Source organism: Schistocerca cancellata, chromosome 2 (genome assembly GCF_023864275.1).
Source record: "Schistocerca cancellata isolate TAMUIC-IGC-003103 chromosome 2, iqSchCanc2.1, whole genome shotgun sequence".
NCBI classification, from domain to species: Eukaryota; Metazoa; Arthropoda; class Insecta; order Orthoptera; family Acrididae; genus Schistocerca; species Schistocerca cancellata.
In genome coordinates, this window is record NC_064627.1 from 1,149,861,479 (window position 1) to 1,149,882,386 (window position 20,908).

The following is a 20,908-nucleotide window of genomic DNA, read 5'->3' on the forward strand; positions in this document are numbered from 1 at the left end:
CCTCTGCTGTCACTATTGCTCAGCCACGTGTGGACGCCACAATGTTTATCACTACTGACGCTAGTGACAATGCGATCGGTGCAGTACTGAGTCAGACATACAACGATGTTACGACTCCCCTGCAGTTTTTCTCAAAAAAGCTAAACAACGCGCAGAAGAAATACTCAGCATTCGACAAAGAATTACTTGCAGTTTACGAGGCCATAAGACACTTCAGAACTGATGGTAAGGGACGAGATTTCTATGTGCTCACTGATAACAAGCCGTTGGTTCCTGCCATAAAAAATCCTGCGGCTGATCCTCCCCCACGACGCTTTCGTCACATCGATTACATCTTGCAATTTACAAATGACATTCGCTACATCCGAGGAGCGGACAATGTGGTCGCTGATTTTCTCTCGCGTGTTGATGCTGTCACAACCTTAATTGACTTAACGGACCTACCTCGGTTGCAATCGGCAGACCCCGATACCGTGCAGTTAATTTCAGACCACAGCTCCTCTCTCCAACCGGTACGCTCTACTTTCCCTGGCATATCTGACTTAGTGTGGTGTGATGAATCGACTGGTACGTTGCGGCCATTCATTCCTAAGCCCCTTCAATGCCAGGTCTTTGGCAAACTACACACATTAGCACACCCCAGTGTCAAAGCCTCCACCCGTCTGGTAGCTGAACGGTTTGTCTGGAGAGACATGCGCCGTGACTGTCAGTCTTGGGCAAGGGCATGCATGGTGTGTCAACAGAACAAAGTTTCCAGGCACACTTCTCCACCCCTTGGCTGTTTTGGCCAACCGCCAGGCCAGTTTCACCACGTTCATGTCGACCTCATAGGCCCTTTGCCCCCCTCCGAGGGTTTCCGTTACTTGTTGACAGCTATTGACAGGATGACTTGGTGGGCTGAGGCTGTGCCTATTCCGAACATTACCCCTGAGACAGTAAGTCGAGCATTCTTAGATTCGTGGATCTCTAGATTTGGCTCACCTGTTTACCTCACCACTGACCAGGGGCGACAATTCGAGTCTTCAGTTTTCTCTGACTTATGTAAAATGTGTGGTATTGTCAAAATTCATACTTCTGCATACCACCCCCAAAGCAATGGGCTTGTCGAGCGATGGCATCGCACCTTAAAGTCTGCCCAGCGTTGCCATGACTCACTATGGACAGAGGCACTGCCCTTCGTGCTTCTTGGCCTTCGTGCGACTTTCAAGGAAGACCTCAAGGGTTCCGTAGCCGAGTTTGTGTATGGCCAACCTCTGGTTTTGCCTGGAGAATTAGTCACTCCGACCCCACTTCCACGGCCCTCTGAACTCCCTTCACTTCTCGAGCGGGTGCGCTTGCACTGCAGCAAAATTCAGCCGCCACCTCCGGCTGCTCATACACCTCCGCCCGTGTATGTACCGCGCACGCTAGACTCTTGTGACTACGTGTTTCCCAGAGACGACAGTCAAAGCCCCGCTTATGTCGCCCTACACAGGTCCTTACAAGGTCGTCAAATGCTCTGAGAATAACATGGATCTCCTCATAAAAGACTCTGTAACCATGGTCTCACTCAACCGAGTGAAACCAGCTTTCATTGAGCCTCAGGTGAACCTCCCTGATTCTGCCCCTATTTCTCCCACTCCTGCTTCGAGCGGCCATCCATCTTCCCATACCATGAACTCGGGTATCGATTCTCCACAGTGTGCTTCTCTGCCGAGCACTGCTCCTTCTCCGTGTTCATCTAATTCGAGTGGCCAATCTTTTCGGGGGTTCACTCCTCACAGCTCTCGCAGTCGAACTGCCAACCACTCGGATTCTACCATTGTGTTACCATCTTCGTGTGACAGCTCTTTGTCACACCGTTCAAGCCACGCTGGCTCCTCGTTGCCTTCGGTCACGCTCCCTCGTCTGTCAGCTGCTCGCCCGAGGTTGTCTCCTGCGCAGTCCAGTGCACCTGCAACCCCCCTCTTAGCAGATGCTTCCCCCTGCCGTGGCTTTCCCACACCTCCCTGCCTCCCTACCATTGCTCGTACAGGTGCCACCCAAGAATTCACAACACATGTACACCCTGATGACATACATAAATTATCTGTTGTCGTAGATGGCGATACGGTGTGTGTGGTACTCGTGTGTGACAATGTTGAGGGAGGAAGTGCAGAATCTCGTGTGGTGCGCCGCTTTAAATTGAGCAGAAGTGCTGCGTGTGGCAATTTGCGTGCCTTTGTTAGGCCTTCTGGCAAGGTGATTCTCCGCCTGCCGGCTGACGAAGTGCTACACCTCCACTCCAGGACGGGACGTCGTCTTCCGCCGCCGGCGTCGCTTGCTGACTTCGCCGTCGACGTACCGGGTTTCACCCCCCGGTCTCCTACCAGTCGACCACTTCCGCCTGATGCAGAAGAACTGTACGTTACCTTCCTAACTTCTCACCCCCCCCCCCCCCTGTTTGCAGGGACATACTCCATTCTGTGCAGTGGGAGGGGGAGGGGGGTCAGGCTCTGTGGCATAGAGCGCCATAAATATCGATATTTGTTCAGTGCGTAAGTGTGCTATCTTTGAGGAGAAGGCTTTGGGCAGGATGTTGGACGCTAACGAGAGTTACCCTCCGGACTTGTATCTGTGTAGAAGCGAAGTGTGAATAAATCTGTATCTGAGAGAATCCTAGTTGTTTACCTACAACTGTTCCATATTCCCTCACTTCTATTCCATAATTTGTACTGGATGACAGCAATGAATGATAAGCAGTCCACAGTGCAAGGGTATCATTGCAGTATTTGCTAAGCACATTTATTGCAAATATATTTTTAGGCAGTTTGTTTGACAGACAGTGAAAATGCAAAACTGAGTGGGGTTAAAATCAATCACTGCTATTTCCTTGGTGCTGGCACTAAAATGATTTTCCTTGAGGAACTCAATTATTTAATTTGTAACGCAAGCTGCATTATATTTATAATTTATGCTTGCACACAATAGATGTATCATGTGAACAGAATTATCTTTGAATTTGGGGAAGCCAGTCCAAGCTCCTGAGGTAGTGTGATCATTTAGGCATGTGGTGTGCTTGCTTGTGTGAATGAATGTGTGTGTGTGTGTGTGTGTGTGTGTGTGTGTGTGTGTGTGTGTGTGTGTGTGTGTGTGTGTTTTCTTTACCGAAGAAGGCTTTGGCCAAAAGCTAAATTGTAACAGTCTTTTTGTTGTGCCTGTCAGCGGCTCAATGTGTCATCTTTACAGTAAGTAGCAATCTATGCTTTTCCTTATATTATTGATAATCCAATGTTGAGTTTCCATTGTTTAATATTTCATGTCACTTACAAAAATCTAGAAAAGAAGGGGTACTACATGCTGTATAAGAGATGAAAATGACAGGAAACTGCAGTTGTGAAAGGAGTGAGACACAATTGTATCCTCTCCTCTGTGTTAATCATCTTGTACATTGAGCTATCAGTAAAGTATATCCAAATAACTCATTAGTTGGATTTGGGAAAACATGTTCCTATAAAACTTGTTGACAGTGAAGTGAAACAAACTTCCAACCATGTCTCAAGCAAAAGCAGACCCAAAAAATTACCAAAGAGAAATGGAGATTTTTTATGGATTATTCCAAGGAATTCCAACCACCACCTAACAGAGATTCCAGGGCTGGAAAAACAATTAAATGTTATCCATTGCCCCATAAAACTGTACTCCTCCCCTCCTGTGACAAACACTGTATCTTATTTCTACACTTAAATGTCAGGTCTCTGAAAAATAAAGCTGATGAGCTTGGTATACTATTAAAAAGTAACGAAAGAATGATTTTATGTGTAAACGAACATTGGTTAAAGGAAGAAGATATAAAACTGTATGTACCATCAGGTTTCAAATTACATCTACATATATACTCTGTTAGCCACCTAGCGGTGTGTGGCGGAGGGCTCAATTTGTGCCTAAGTCATATTTGCCCCCCTCTGTTCCACTTGCGGATCGCGCGAGGGAAAAACGACTGTCTGAAAGCCTCAATACAAGCTCTTATTTCCCTTATCTTTGAATGATGATCATTACGCAATTTGAAAGTCAGTGGTAATGATATATGCTCTACATCCTTGGTGAAGATTGGATTTCAGAGTGTAGTGAGCCGCCCCTTCTGTTTAGCGCATCATCTATCTGCAAGTGTGTCCCACTTCAAACTTTCTATGAGATTTGCAATGCTCTCGCGATAGCTAAATGCACCAGTCACGAATCTTGCTGCTCTTCTTTGGACCTTCTCAATCTGTTGAATCAGACCCAACAGGTAAGGGTCCCATACAGATGAAAAATACTCTAAGACTGGATGAACTAACGTATTGTAAGCTATTTCCTTTGTTGAAGGACTGCATCGCTTCAGGATTCTACCAATAAACCGCAATCTAGAGTTTGCCTTACCCGTTACTTGTGTAATCTGATCATTCCATTTGAGATCATTTCGAATAGTCACACCCAGATACTTGACGGATGTTACCGCTTCCAAAGACTGATCATTTATTTTGTACTCACACTTTAATGGGGATTTTGGCCTTGTTATATGCAGTAGGTTACACTTTAATATTGAGAGATAACTGCCAGTCATTACACCACACATTAATTTTCTGCAAATTCTCATTGATTTGTTCACAACTTTCATGTGATACTACTTTCCTATAGACTACAGCTACATACTACTGCAGACCCAGTGAATCTTATGGGGGTTCATCCATATAAGTTAGCAATGATCTAGACTTAAAATTTTCTGTTCTTGAGGTTAGTGACTTATGTATTAAAGATGTTTTTGAAGCAGCTGCTTTGATTATACCTAGTATATGGCTCATAACTGTATCTTTATATCACACTCCTGAAAGTAATGTAGAACAATTTATAGAATGTTTAGAAAAACATGCAATCAGTATACAGAAGTATACTAAATACAAAATATTAATTTTTGGGGATCTAAACATAGATATTAGGAAAATGACAGCCAGAAATGTTAATTTAGTAAATATGTTAACATCCTATTATCTCTTTTGTGCTAATGAAAGTCCTACAAGCCATTTCTCCAGTCTTGACAGTCTGATAACAAATGTATACAAATGTGATTTTCAGCAAGGCTTATTTAATGTCGATTACCTGTTGGACCATGGAGGTATATGGGTGAGACTAATTACTGTAAAACCGAAAGAAGACCAGGAACAAACTCAGTGTGTGAGACTATTTACAGATAGAAATATTAGCAAATATAGAGAGGAACTTAAGTCTATAGATTGGAATTCAGTCATACAGTCCTTCAGAAATGCTGATGAAGCCTTCAGCACGTTCCTCAAAATCATTTCTGAAATCTTCCATACATGCTGTCCACTGGTTAAAAAACAAAAAAACAAAATAGTCAGGAAACCTAGCCACTCAACTTTACAGAAGTGATTTTCACTTCAATTACAAAGACTGGACTATTGGTAATTACTTGCCATGATAAGGTCAAAAAGGGAGCAGTAGATAAAGAAACTTACAAAAACCTGAAAAGAAAATACGGATCTGAATTTAAAATAGCCAAGTGTAAGGCAAATGGTGATTTCATTAAAAAATCACACAATAAATGTAAGGCTGCATGGAAAGTAATAAAAGCAGAGCTAGGTATGGGTATGAACTATAAAGACAACACAAAGCTACTAACATCACTGATGATGATTTCCATCACTTTTTTGTCAACTCTGCCAAACTTAGCACCTCATCTCAGGGCAACCAGAATTCCAGTTTTACACATACACCTATTGCTCACAGCACATCTGGCAGAAGTTTTCAACAAAACATTACAAATATAGTGTCAGCTTGTAAATGGAGAGAAGTACAAGTAATTGATATAATTAAAGCAACCTCTATATTAGGATACTCCAGATCTGAAGATGTTTATGGCCTGTCAAACTTTGTAATGAAAAAAATTGTAGATATCCTCTTTGCATACTGATAAACTGGATGCTCTCTAGTGGACACTTTCCAGAATGTCTCAAAAAGACAGTTGTCATACCATTTTACAAAAATGGTGACAAGTCCTATATCAATCATTATAGACCAATTTCACTTGTGCCTATTCTCTCACAAATAATAGAATATTGCATAATGCAGCAAATATGCATACACCTATCAGCCAATAATATATTAAATGATTCTCAGTATGGATTTAGATCAAACTTATCAACAGTCAAATCAGTTGAAAACCTTATCTCTTTTGTACTAAGCTCATTCAAGTCAGAATTATCTGCTGAAGCCATTTTCATTGACCTGAGTAAGGCTTTTGACTCAGTTAACCACAAATTATTATTAGATAAACTGTGTTGCTATGGAATCAAACACTTGGAACTCTCACTAATTGAACCATACCTCATCAATAGAAAACAAATTGTAAAGCATAATGGCCAAAAGTCACAGACTCTAAGTATAAAACGAGTTGTTCCTCAGGGCTCAGTGCTTAGCCCTTTACTATTTATATTATTTGTGAATGACGTTCCGAGTAACTTACCCTGTAAATCTATCCTCTGTGCTGATGACATGACATTAGCTAATTCAGGAAAGTATATAAACCAACTGAAGGAGGAAAGTGAAGAATATCTCAAAATGTCTAATATCTGGTTTAAAGCTAATGAGTTAAGTATGAACCATGAAAAGACTGTCAAGTTAATCTTCAGTCTATCAAACAGTAACACTGAGTTATCATCTGTTAAACTACTAGGAATACACGTTGACTCGAAATTAACGTGGGACATACATACAGATTATGTAGGTCGAAAGTTATCATGAGTTATCTACCTATTAGCCAAACTACACACTTGTGTTACACAAGACTTATTACTTCATTCATACTACACCTTCTTTCACTGCCATCTGCAATATGGCATTATTTTATGGGGTAACTTCCCAGGAGCCAAAAAAATTTTCACTTGGCAGAAAAAAGCAATTAGACGTCTTTATGGAATCACTGACAACAAGACCTCGTGTACACCATATTTTAAAGACTTAAAAATTCTCACAGTCCCACCTCTTTACATATATTGTTGCCTATTAAACATAAAAGAAAACTTGAACCACTACACCATAAGGAAATCTGTTCATCAACACAATACTCGACAAACAAATATGATTGATATACCCACAACCAGGCTTAAGAATACCCAATCTATCTATGAATACATAAGCATAAAATTATTCAACACTTTACCCATACAGGCTCAATTGGTTTCACTGGATATTTTCAAAACTAAAACCAAAGTGTTGATGAAGGAAAATACCTTTTATAGTATAGAAGAATTTAAGAGTAGTTGTAAAGATGACCTAAGACTACCAAATCCACCGGTTAGTCCCTCAGCCGTTAGGGATAAAATCCAATGGGACTCGGGGCAAGTAAGGCTAGCAACCTGCTTCCCTGGTACTTTAAATATGATGCTGGCAACAATCAGAGCAAAATGCCTCGGACCTTTTGAGGTGATGGAGTTCCACCTCTAACTGACAAACCAGGGACTCTTAAGATACGACTTGGCAAACAAATGGTAATGAGATGAGGAGCTATTAATATCAATGGGGGCTACTCTGGGAAGAAGGTAGAGCTGGCAGAGGCTGCAAGTAAGATGGGGCTGGACGTTCTAGCTGTTAGTGACATTCGGGTAAGGGGTGAGAAAGAAGAGGAAGTGGGAGAATACAAGGTCTACATGTCAGGAGTCAAAGCAGGAATAGCACAATGGGGTGTAGGGCTTTACATCAGGAAAGAAATGGAACCCAGCGTAGTTGCAATAAGGTATGTAAACGAACGACCGATGTGGATAAATTTGACAGTGTCTAGCAAGAAAATTAGGATTGTGTCAGTATATTCGCATTATGAAGGGACAGATCAAGATAAGATGGATAGTTTTTATGAGGCACTCAGTGATGTAGTTGTTAGAGTAAAGGACAAGGACAGGGTTCTGCTCATGGGTGATTTTAACACCAGGATTGGAAATCGAACAGAAGGGTATGAAAAGGTTATGGGTAAATTTGGAGAGGATATGGAGGCCAACAGGAAAGGGAAACAACTCTTGGATTTCTGTGCCAGTATGGGCTTAGTAATCACAAACTCCTTTTTAAAACATAAGAACATTCACCGGTATACTTGGGAAGGCAGGGAAACCAGATCTGTCATTGACTATATAATAACAGATCAGGAATTCAGGAAGGCTGTGAGGGACACACGTGTATTCAGGGGATTCTTTGATGACACTGATCATTATTTAATCTGCAGTGAAATTGGGGTTGTGAGGCTGAAAGTGCAGGAGGTCAGGTCCTTATGTAGGAGGATAAGAGTGGAGAAACTTCAGGATAAGGAAATCAGGCAAAAGTACATAACAGCGATCTCAGAAAGGTACCAGTTAGTTGAATGTAGTCAATTACAGTCATTGGAAAAGGAATGGACAAGGTACAGGGACACAGTACTAGAAGTGGCTAAAGAATGTCTTGGAACAGTAGTGTGTAAAAGTAGGATGAAGCAAACAGCTTGGTGGAATGATGATGATGATGATGTTTGGTTTGTGGGGCGCTCAACTGCGTGGTTATCAGTGCCCGTACAATTACCCAATCTTTGCTCAGTCCAATTTTGCCACTTTCCCGGATGATGATGAAATGATGAGGACAACACAAACACCCAGTCATCTCGAGGCAGGTGAAAATCCCTGACCCCGCCGGGAATCGAACCCGGGACCCCGTGCTCGGGAAGCGAGAATGCTACCGCGAGACCACGAGCGGCGGACATTGGTGGAATGATACAGTCAAGGCAGTCTGTGAAAGGAAAAAGAAGGTGTATCAAAAATGGCTACATACCAGAACCCAGGTAGACAGAGAAAGTTATGTTGAAGAAAGAAACAAAGCCAAACAGATAATTGCAGCATCCAAGAAGAAATCGTGGGAAGACTTTGGAAACAGGTTGGAGAGTATGGGTCAAGCTGCTGGAACACCATTCTGGAGTGTAATATGCAGTCTTCGAAAGGGAGGTAAGAAGGAAATGACAAGTATTTTGGACAGGTCAGGAAAACTGCTGGTGAATCCTGTGGATGCCTTGGGCAGATGGAGGGAATATTTTGAAGAGTTGCTCAATGTAGGTGAAAATGCGATCAGTAATGTTTCAGATTTCGAGGTAGAATGGGATAGGAATGATGATGGAAATAGGATCACATTTGAGGAAGTGGAAAAAATGGTCAATAGATTGCAGTGCAATAAAGCGGCTGGGGTGGATGAAATTAAGTCGGAACTCATCAAATACAGTGGAATGTCAGATCTGAAATGGCTACACAGGACAATTGAAATGGTCTGGGAGTCGGGACAGGTTCCATCGAACTGGACAAAAGCAGTAATCACACCAATCTTTAAACATGGAAACAGAAAAGATTGTAACAACTACAGAGGTATCTCTTTAATCAGCGTTGTGCATAAAATCTTCTCAGGTATTGTTGAAAGGAAAGTGCGAGTATTAGTTGAGGACCAATTGGATGAAAATCAGTGTGGGTTTAGGCCTCTTAGAAGTTCTCAGGACCAGATCTTTAGCTTACGGCAAATAATGGAGAAGTGTTATGAGTGGAACAGAGAATTGTATCTATGCTTTATAGATCTAGAAAAGGCATATGACCGGGTTCCTAGGAGGAAGTTATTGTCTGTTCTACAAGATTATGGAATAGGAGGCAAACTTTTGCAAGCAATTAAAGGTCTTTACTTGGATAGTCAGGCAGCAGTTAGAGTTGACGGTAAATTGAGTTCATGGTTCAGAGTAGTTTCAGGGGTAAGACAAGGCTGCAACCTGTCTCCACTGTTGTTCATATTATTTATGGATCATATGTTGAAAACAATAGACTGGCTGGGTGAGATTAAGATATGTGGACACAAAATAAGCAGTCTTGCATATGCGGATGACTTAGTTGTGATGGCAGATTCGATTGAAAGTTTGCAAAGTAATATTTCAGAGCTAGATCAGAAATATAAGGACTATGGTATGAAGATTAGCATCTCGAAAACGAAAGTAATGTCAGTGGGAAAGAAATATAAATGGATTGAGTGCCAAATAGGAGGAACAAAGTTAGAACAGGTGGACGGTTTCAAGTACTTAGGATGCATATTCTCACAGGATGGCAACATAGTGAAAGAACTGGAAGTGAGGTGTAGCAAAGCTAATGCAGTGAGCGCTCAGCTACGATCTACTCTCTTCTGCAAGAAGGAAGTCAGTACCAAGACTAAGTTATCTGTGCACCATTCAATCTTTCAACCAACTTTGTTGTATGGGAACAAAAGCTGGGTGGATTCAGGTTACCTTATCAACAAGGTTGAGGTTACGGATATGAAAGTAGCTAGGATGATTGCAGGTACTAGTAGATGGGAACAATAGCAGGAGGGTGTCCACAATGAGGAAATCAAAGAAAAACTGGGAATGAACTCTATAGATGTAGCAGTCAGGGCGAACAGGCTTAGATGGTGGGGTCATGTTACACACATGGGAGAAGCAAGGTTACCCAAGAGACTCATGGATTCAGCAGTAGAGGGTAGGAGGAGTCGGGGCAGACTGAGGAGAAGGTACCTGGATTCAGTTAAGAATGATTTTGAAGTAATAGGTTTAACATCAGAAGACGCACCAATGTTAGCACTGAATAGGGGATCATGGAGGAACTGTATAAGGGGGGCTATGCTCCAGACTAAACGCTGAAAGACATAATCAGTCTTAAATGATGATGATGATGTAAAGATGACCTAATTTATTGATAAATTAAGGCTTACTGTCATGTATAGATATGGGTGTAGGGGCAGTTATAAGCTAATAGGGTATAACACTGCTATATTTTTACCATGTAATATTTTGTTATGTAAAACATAATGTACAAACAGCTGTAATTCTTCTGACGAGATCGATTGCATGTTAATGCTGAAAGATGGATAAAAATAAATAAATAAAAGTAACAGTCTCAGTTCGTTGGACCACAATGGCATCGTCTTTAGGAAAATATCAGCCTTATATGACTACTGAAATGTAGAATGGTGTATGCAATATTACCAGTTGTTACACTGAGCGGTGACACTCTTTAAATGTAGATTAATAAATATTGGCCACTCAGTGTTCTTAACTATTCTTCCAAATAGCTGAATACTGTTACAGTGATTTTCTCATGAGACTTCAACTTACCTTGTGTCCAGGTTCTATACTGAAGTCTAGACCTCTGAGAACTGGTGGATCTGTTGGTATATACTGAAGAGATAGTTTCTCAAATCTAATCGCACCTTGTTTTGGCCATCCTGGAGGTGGTTTCGTTCCTGAAAACATATTGGCAAATGATAACCTTGCAGTTTATTTTGAAATTTTAATATCATCCAGTAGCACGATCCTTGGTAGCCAGTACTTAATGAAGTAGAATTTTTCAGGAAATGAGTGATCTACTGCAAATTGGTTAACAATGCCATCACATACCATAATAGTTCCAAAAGCTAACCAGATATTTGTTCATAACACTGAAATATAGACACTAATTCTTCATATTACAAAACAATTAAATTTCTAATAAAAGGCATTCCACAAGAACTGAAAGTTCTTAAAAGTGTGGAGCCAAAAGAATGAATAGTAGAAACAATATCAGGATTTTCATGTTTTAAAACTTTGGAAAAATGTGTTTCATGATTTATACAAAAGATATGATCCAGTTTCCTATCATTAGAAGTATTGCTACTGTGTTCTATTATCAGTGAACAACTGAGTATTAATACTGCTGCAAGGTACTGCAGGGCATAAGTTCAAACCTGACCACCAACAATTATTTGTTATTTAGTATTCTGAAAGATTCTCAAAATTTACTGTTTTTATAATGTTTGCATATTATGAAATGTTTGATGTTTGTACAAACAGCAGCACTCTGTGTCCAAGAGTTCAGTCCGTTATGTGTGTATGTTGATGTCTGTAATAAACGTGCTTTCACCCTGCTTCTGGATTGGGATTTGTTTGTAATTATGACATGACATTGTTTGATGGAGACACCAGGTACTTCAAAACATCTACGTAGCTATGGCTTCAATCAGGCAAAGTAAAAGCCACTGCCTACATAGACAGGAACCGAATACAAGCAGCACACTGTTCCCAAGTTCTGTATATTTAAAACACCAATAGATTCCAAACCACCTGTAAGTCAGCTGTAAGACACTAGACAGGACATGACAAAATGGCTGAAAGTATTTGACCACGCTGCCAAATATGAGACGTAGGATGACATGATGTGTTTGGCAAATGTGTACTTTTAGTTGTATGGCATAGCCCAGTAGTAGTTCAAGAATAACAAAGAGAAGATCAATAGCTGCAGAAAATTCCATGCCAAACTGAAGAAAACTTTAGGCAAAAATCAGTAGCAAGTCTGCTTAGTGGAAGAACAACTGAAAATCAGGGCCCGATGACATGAAGAAATGACACAGTCTTACATGCAGAATTTTTGGCATTATGCCACATTATGAATCCAAATGTAACAGAATAACGGAAGCCAATAAAATCTAACACTTGATGAAAAGAGTCACTGATGACATGCAGCAACCTCTTCTGGTACAGGATGTTACATCAACAGAGAAATGCATCAAGTGGTGCCAGTGCATTGAGGGCATGGAACAGAAGAGAGAGAGAGAGAGAGAGAGAGAGAGAGAGAGTACATTTATGTATGTGTGTTGAGTGAAATAGCTATGACCAACTGGTGAATGTGGTCCCTATGGCTGTTATGGAAGACTACCAAGACCCATCTCTCTCATATGATAAGTTGTAAGAGAAGAGATTTTATGGCAGCAGGACTGTCAAACCAAGAAAGTGAGAGATAACTGCAATGAATGTTGACCCTGTTGTTAACATGTAATAGATAATTTTGATAAAGAGGTCTGTCAAACTTTAGCATGAATCTTTGCCATAAGTAAAAGTCAGGAAGATTGGACTTGGTCAACTCGGACTTATACAGCAGTCAACAACCCAACATCTGATCAATGCATGTACAACCAACTCCTCTGCAAAGTATAATGCCCCACAGAAGAACAGACATCTGGAGAACAGAATACATCATGCCTTGTATGATTCTACAGTGAATGCTCTGAGCACACTGTATTTGGTTTGATGCGGCCCACCACAAATTTCTCTCCAGTGCCAACCTTTCATCGCAGAGTAGCACTTGCAACAAATGTCCTCAATTACTTGCCGGATGTATTCCAATCTCTGTCTTCTTCTGCAGAGTCCACCCTCTACAACTCCTTCTAGCACCATGGAAGTTATTCCCTGATCTCTTAACATGCATCTTATCATCCTGTCCCTTCTTCTTGTCAGTGTTTTCCATATATTCCTTTCCTCACCACATCGGTGGAGAATCTTCTCATGGCTTACCTAAACAGTCCATCTAATTTTCAACATTCTTCTGTAGCAGCACTTCTCAAATGCTTAAATTCTCATCTGCTCCAGTATGCCATATTTCACTACCATACAATGCTGTGCTCCAAACATACATTCTTAGAAATTTCTTGCTCAAATTATGAGCTACATGTGATGCCCAGTAAGAGTGCCCTCTTTGCCAGTGCCATCCTGCTTTCTGTGTCCTCCTTGCTCCATCCATTGCAGGTTATTTTGCTGCCTTGGTAGCAGAATTCCTTGATTTCATCTACTTTGTGAGCTTCAAATTTGATGTTAAGTTTCATGCTATTCTCATTTCTCCTAGTTCTCATTACTTTTGTGTTTCTTCAATTTACTCCAAAACCAAATTCCATATTCATTAGACTGTTAATTCCAGTCAACTGATCCTGTAATCCTTCTTCACTTCCACTCAGGAAAGCAATGTCATCAGTGAATCTTATCACTGATATCCTTTCACTTTGAATTTTTATCCCACTCTTGTACTTTTATTTTATTTCTGTTGTAGCTTCTTCAACGTATAAATTGAACAGCATTTCATTTTGGTCTTCCAGTCTTACTGATACCTCATGGTTCTTGTACATATTATATATTTCCCATCTTTAAGTAGGTTATCTCTATTTTACTCAGAATTTTGAATACTTTGCACCATTCCACATTGTCAAATGCTTTTTCTGGGTTGACAGATTCTATGAAAGTGTCCTGAGTTTTCTTTTGTCTTGCTTACAATATCAACCACAACATCAGAACTGCCTCTCTGGTGCCTTTACCTTTTCTAAAGCCAAACTGATTATATTATCATCTAAGAGATCCTCGGATTTATTTTCTGTTCTGCTGTTTATTATTCTTATCAGCAGCTTGGATGCATGAGTTATCAGGCTGATTTTGTGATAATTCTCACAATTGTCAGCTCTTGCTATCTGTGGAATTGGGTGGATGATGTATTTCTGAAAGTCTGATGATGTATCACCACTCTCATACATTCTACACACCAACATTAACACTTGTTTTGTTGCCACTTCTCCCAATGAATTTAGAAATTCCCACTGAATTTTATCTATCCCTTCCACCTTATTTGATCTTAAGTTTTTCAGAGCTCAAAGAGGTCTTTAGTATACTCTTTCCACCTATCCGCCCTCTCTTCTGCATTTAGCAGAGGAATTACCATTGAACTCTTAATGCTACTGCCCTTTCTTTTAATATCCACTTCTTTGTGCATTCATTCTTCCTCACTAGTCTCTTAAATTTCTGTCTGCTCTTCACCAGTACTAAATTGTGATCTGAGACTATGTCTGATCCTGGCTATGCATTACAATTCAATATCTGATTTTGGAATCTCTGGCTGACCATGATATAATCTAATGAATATTGGTGTATCATCCAGTCTTTTCCAAGTATACCTCTTCCTCTTGTGATTCTCAATCAGAGTATTCACCATTACTTGCTAAAATTTACTGCAGAACTCAACTAGTCTTTCTCCTCTCTCATTCCTAGTGCCAAGTCCATATTCTCCCACAGCCCTTTCTTCCTCTCCCTCCATTACAACTGCATTCCAACCCTATGACTATTAGATTTTCATCTCCCTTTACGCACTGAATCAGCTGTTCAATATCCTCATACAATTTCTCTATCTGTTCATCTTCTGTCTGTGATATTGGCATGTATACTTGTGCTGTTGTTGTGGGTGTTGGTTGCTGTCTATTCTGGGGAGAGCAACACTACCACTGAGCTGTTCACAGTAACTCACTCCTGCCCTACCTTGCTATTCACAACAAATCCTACTCCCATTATACCATTTCCTGCTGCTGTTGATGCTGCCCATTACTCACCTGACCATCAACCCTTGTCTTCCCATTTCTCTTCACTGGCTCCCATTGCATCTAGATTGAGCCTTAGCATTTCCCTTTTCTAGATATTCTAGCTTCCCTACCTTATTCGAACTTCTGCCATTCCATGCCCCCATTTGTAGAATATTAATCTTTCATTGGTTATACAGTCTTTCTCTCATGGTCTTCACCCCTTGGCAGTCCCCACCTGGAGATCCAACAGGGGATTAGTCTTGAATATTTTGCCACTGAGGAGATCATCAAGACACTTTTTCATTTACAGGCCACATATCCTGTGGATATACTTTATGTCTCTTTAATGCTGTGGTGGTTTCCATTGCCTTCTGCATCTTCATGCTGTTGATCATTGCTGATTGTTCTGTATTTTAGGGGCCATTTCCCACCCCTAGGACAAGAGAGTTCCCTGAATCTCTGTCTGCTCCTCCTCCCTCTTCCACAAGACTGTTGACAGAATGAAGATGACATCTTATACAGGAAGTCTTCACCTATCATTGCTGATGATTTTTATTGAAAATTTAAGCAGTGTCAAGGTTTGAACCCAGGATCCAAAATGTACAGATTACTAGCTGAACACATTACCCCTAACATGTGTACATTATGCTGCTGTGGAGAAAGAAGATAATTTTTTGATGATTACAATGCCACCAGGTATCAACCATCGCAACAGTTATATTCATGCTGATCAACTGTAGACTGTTGTAACTGATCTATGGGACAAAGCTGATCACTGTATACTGGACAAGTATGTTCCCCAATGTGCCATAGCTGTTCTCTGTTACCATACAGAGGTACCAGCTGCTCACCTAGCTGCTAAATTCAGGAAAACTAAATGGGAGGTAAGGCTGCCACAGGTGAAAATTCTCCATGGATGGCACTCACCAGAGTGTCAGAAAATCTCATTGACATCATAATCGACAACCAACCTATGCAGGTGCTAATTGACTCAGGAGCTTCCTTTTTTCTATGATGCTGAATGCTTATCATTGCAACAGGAGACTATGTTTCGTTATATGAAAGTAATTGTGCTGAAAGTCACTAATTGAAAACAGACCCAGATGACAGGAACATGTATTGCAAGAATAACTGTCAATGACAGAACACAAGCCCTTTGAATTTTTCACTTTATGAGAATGTTGTTATAATGCTTTTCTCATTCTTCCAAGCATCACAAGGAGTCAGACTGTAAGATCAAGACTCCAGATTGATGAGATTATTCCAGCAAGCATACATAACAAAAACTGCAGTGGACAATTGTTTGCCATTAAAAATGTTGTTATCCCACCATCATCAATGAACCAAGTCCCAGTTGTCAATCTAGATGCTCAGTTAAACTGTAAAGCTTTTGTTATTTCCAAAAAGCTAGTTAAGCTCACAAAAGAAATCTACATGTCAGCAATGATCATAAGCATTGCAGATGGTCGAGGACAACTCTAGATTACTAACTGTCATGAACAGCAACAACTCATCCTCAAAAGCATGTATGTAGAAACAGCTGAACCAGTTCAGAAAACGCTACTTAGTGCCATTGACACCGAATCGTGTTCTGCTACCACTGCAGACAATGCAGGAAGCTGCTACTGAACTGCCAATAATAGACTCTGGTTGGGGAACAACACTGGAGAATCTTAGCCATTTTCCAGATGCCAATTTTCAGAAGCTTTCAAATACAGACAGAAAAAAAGACTAAGCAATTGGCACATGGCAAAGCATTATATCAACACTGGGAATCATTCATCAACTAGCCAGCGCTTACATAATGTATCACTGGCTGAATAATAAGTAATCGGGAAGGAAGTGGAGAAAATGTTGCAAGACAACATCACTGAATCTTCAGAGTCCTTGTTTTTCTCTTGTGGCCATTATGAACAAAATGATGAGACATAGTGTTTCTGCATTGATTGCTGATGACTCAACAAAATCATGAAAAAAGATGGCTGGCCTCTGTCATGTATTGATGACACCCTAGACTGCTTGAAAGGAGCAAAGCACTTATCAATTATGGAAGTCCCCTGCAGAAATATTGAATCTTGCTGCCTCTACAGCCACCCATAATTGCAACACTATTGCTGGTGCAAGATTTTGTGTGTAAACTGACCTGTCGATTATGTTCCATAAATTTACAGTGGGATTCATGTTGGATGATGTGGGTGTCCAATTCATTCAGACAAACTGTCCAGAACGTTCTTTAAAACTATCACAAACAACTGTGGCTTGATGACATGGCACATTGTCATCCATAAACATTCCATCATTGTTTGGGAACATGAGGTTCGCGAATAACCACAAACAGTCTCCCAGTATAAACCATTTCCAGTCAATGATTGGTTCAGTTTGACAACAGGACCTACGTGAACACAGTCCACACCATTATAGTCACCACCAGCTCACTCAGTGCCTTGTTGACAACCTGGGTCCAAGGCTTCGTGGGGTCTGCGCCACAGTCAAATCCTACCATCAGTTCTTACCAACTGAAATCGGTAATCATCTGACCAGGTCAAGGTTTTTCAGTTGTCTCTGACATACACCTCATGGTGATTTGCAGAGTATAGATGTAGGTGTAAATGTAGAGGTCCAACTGATATAGTCACAAGCTCAGGATAGGCACTGCAGGTGATGTTGTGCTGTTAACAAAGGTGGTCACATAGATTGTCTGCTGCCATGGCCCATTAATGCCAAATTTCACTGGACTGTCCTAACAGATACATCTGTTGTACATACCACATTGATTTCTGTGGTTATTTCACACAATGTTGCTTGCCTGTTAGCACTGACATCTTAGGCAAATGCTACTACTCTCTGTTGTCAAGTGAAGGCCGTTGGCCGAGGTGTTGTCCATGGTGAGAGATAATGCCTCGGTTTTGGTATTCTTGGCACACTCTTGACAATGTGGATCTTGGAATATTGAAGTCCCTAATAATTTATAAAATGGAATGTCTCCAGCATGTAGCTCCAACTACCATTCCACATTCAAAGTCTGATAATTACCACTGTGTGGCCATAATCATGTTGGAAACCTTTTCACACAAATGGGCAGAGTACAAATGACAGCTCCACTAATGCTCTGCTCTTTTATGCCTTGTGTACATGTACACCTGTGTATGTGGACATCGCCATGCCATGACTTTCCTCACCTCTGTGTACTGCACTGACAGTAATGATTATAGGATACATGCAGTTCTGGTAAAAATTTTGGAGGGTGCTGAAAAGGTGATAGCTTATGCTGCCAGAGTAGTTTTCAAGTCTGAGATTAACTACTCTACAATCAGGAAAGCATACTATACATTTGTTCAGTCCATCAACAAGATCCAGTCATATAACATTGAATGTAATGATAGACTACCATTCTCTACACAGCTCATAAGCTGGATATCGATGCTTCAGGAGTACATTGTCACAGTGATATACAAAAATCACTGTAAACACAAGTATGCCAACTGTCTTTCATGGAATCCTTTAGTGAACCACAACAGGATGGACAAAATCTCAGTCATCACTGCATTAAATGACATTGCTGCTAAACAGAGGGAAGATCCAGTATTGATGGAAACCACAGAAGACTTTAAAAAGAAGGGAATGACAAAAGGAGAATTTCAATTAGTAAATGGAACATTGAATAAGTGAAACTGTGATCTAATGGGGCAGAAATGGTCACTCGTCATCATAGCTCATGTATGACCAGTTATCTTGACATTTTTCTGTGTTGCTCTAACATCTTGCAACATGGGATTTGTGAAGGCTCTTGAGGAGGCTCTTGAAGTCAACAAACAGGATAATAGTCTGATGTGACTGCCTCACCCACTATGCTGTGCTGAGTGCCAAAGCTCTGAAAATGGTTAGATACCTTGTAGAAAATATCATTTTGAAGTGCAAAGCACCCCTGTGATGATCTTTAATCACAGAAAAGATTTGTAGTTGAGACAATTATCAGAGGTAATTTCACATTGCAATGTCACCCGCAGGATGGCAACTGCATACTACCAACAGCCACTCTAATAAGACATTGTCAGATATGCTTTCATTGTATGCTGAGGCTGAACACAGAGATTGAGGTACAATACCGCCCATCATGACAGACGTAACACTGCAAAATGAGGCACTGCCAGCTTCACACCATTATTTTTGCTCCACAGTCGTGAGACTGAAATACAAAAGATACACTACATATGTTTCAACCTGACAATACTCAGAATGACTATGTGGAACACCCAATCTTCTGGACCAAAGAATCATGACTGATGGCTCACATACACACCCTTGACACCTAGGAGAAGGACCAAGAGTGCTGTAACACCAAGCACCGGCCACTGACATACAGACCAGGAGCCTTGTGTGGATTTTTATGCCTATGCAGAAAGTGGGACTATGAGCCAGATCATATCTTTCATTGCTTGTCAGATGTCACATACACTCCTGGAAATTGAAATAAGAACACCGTGAATTCATTGTCCCAGGAAGTGGAAACTTTATTGACACATTCCTGGGGTCAGATACATCACATGATCACACTGACAGAACCACAGGCACATAGACACAGGCAACAGAGCATGCACAATGTCGGCACTAGTACAGTGTATATCCACCTTTCGCAGCAATGCAGGCTGCTGTTCTCCCATGGAGACGATCGTAGAGATGCTGGATGTAGTCCTGTGGAACGGCTTGCCATGCCATTTCCACCTGGCACCTCAGTTGGACCAGCGTTCATGCTGGACATACAGACCGCGTGAGACGACGCTTCATCCAGTCCCAAACATGCTCAATGGGGGACAGATCCGGAGATCTTGCTGGCCAGGGTGGTTGACTTACACCTTCTAGAGCACGTTGGGTGGCACGGGATACATGCGGACGTGCATTGTCCTGTTGGAACAGCAAGTTCCCTTGCCGGTCTAGGAATAGTAGAATGATGGGTTCGATGACGGTTTGGATGTACCGTGCACTATTCAGTGTCCCCTCGACGATCACCAGTGGTGTACGGCCAGTGTAGGAGATCGCTCCCCACACCATGATGCCGGGTGTTGGCCCTGTGTGCCTCGGTCGTATGCAGTCCTGATTGTGGCGCTCACCTGTACGGCGCCAAACATGCATACGACCATCATTGGCACCAAGGCAGAAGCGACTCTCATCGCTGAAGACGACACGTCTCCATTCGTCCCTCCATTCACGCCTGTCGCGACACCACTGGAGGCGGGCTGCACAATGTTGGGGCGTGAGCGTAAGATGGCCTAACAGTGTGCGGGACGGTAGCCCAGCTTCAAGGAGACGGTTGCGAATGGTCCTTGCCGATACCCCAGGAGCAACAGTGTCCCTAATTTGCTGGGAAGTGGCGGTGCGGTCCCCTACGGCACTGCGTAGGATCCTACGGTCTTGGCGTGCATCCGTGCGTCGCTGCGGTCCGGTCCCAGGTCGACGGGCACGTGCACCTTCTGCCGACCACTGGCGACAACATCGATGTACTGTGGAGACCTCACGCCCCACGTGTTGAGCAATTCGGCGGTACGTCCACCCGGCCTCCCGCATGCCCACTATACGCCCTCGCTCAAAGTCCGTCAATTGCACATACGTTTCACGTCCACGCTGTCGCGGCATGCTACCAGTGTTAAAGACTGCGATGGAGCTCCGTATGCCACGGCAAACTGGCTGACACTGACGGCAGCGGTGCACAAATGCTGCGCAGCTAGCGCCATTCGAC

At 41.7% G+C, this 20,908-nt stretch overlaps 1 protein-coding gene across 2 annotated transcripts in view; it reads right to left on the minus strand.

The window, feature by feature from the left end:
* Positions 1-20,908, minus strand: part of LOC126163187 (ATP-binding cassette sub-family C member 4-like) — a 310,113-nt gene that overhangs the window by 29,999 nt on the left and 259,206 nt on the right. For both annotated transcript variants that reach the window (XM_049920140.1, XM_049920139.1), the window contains exon 20: positions 11,144-11,271. In XM_049920140.1, coding sequence (XP_049776097.1) covers positions 11,144-11,271 — 128 coding nt within the window. The remainder of the gene's footprint in view (positions 1-11,143; positions 11,272-20,908) is intronic.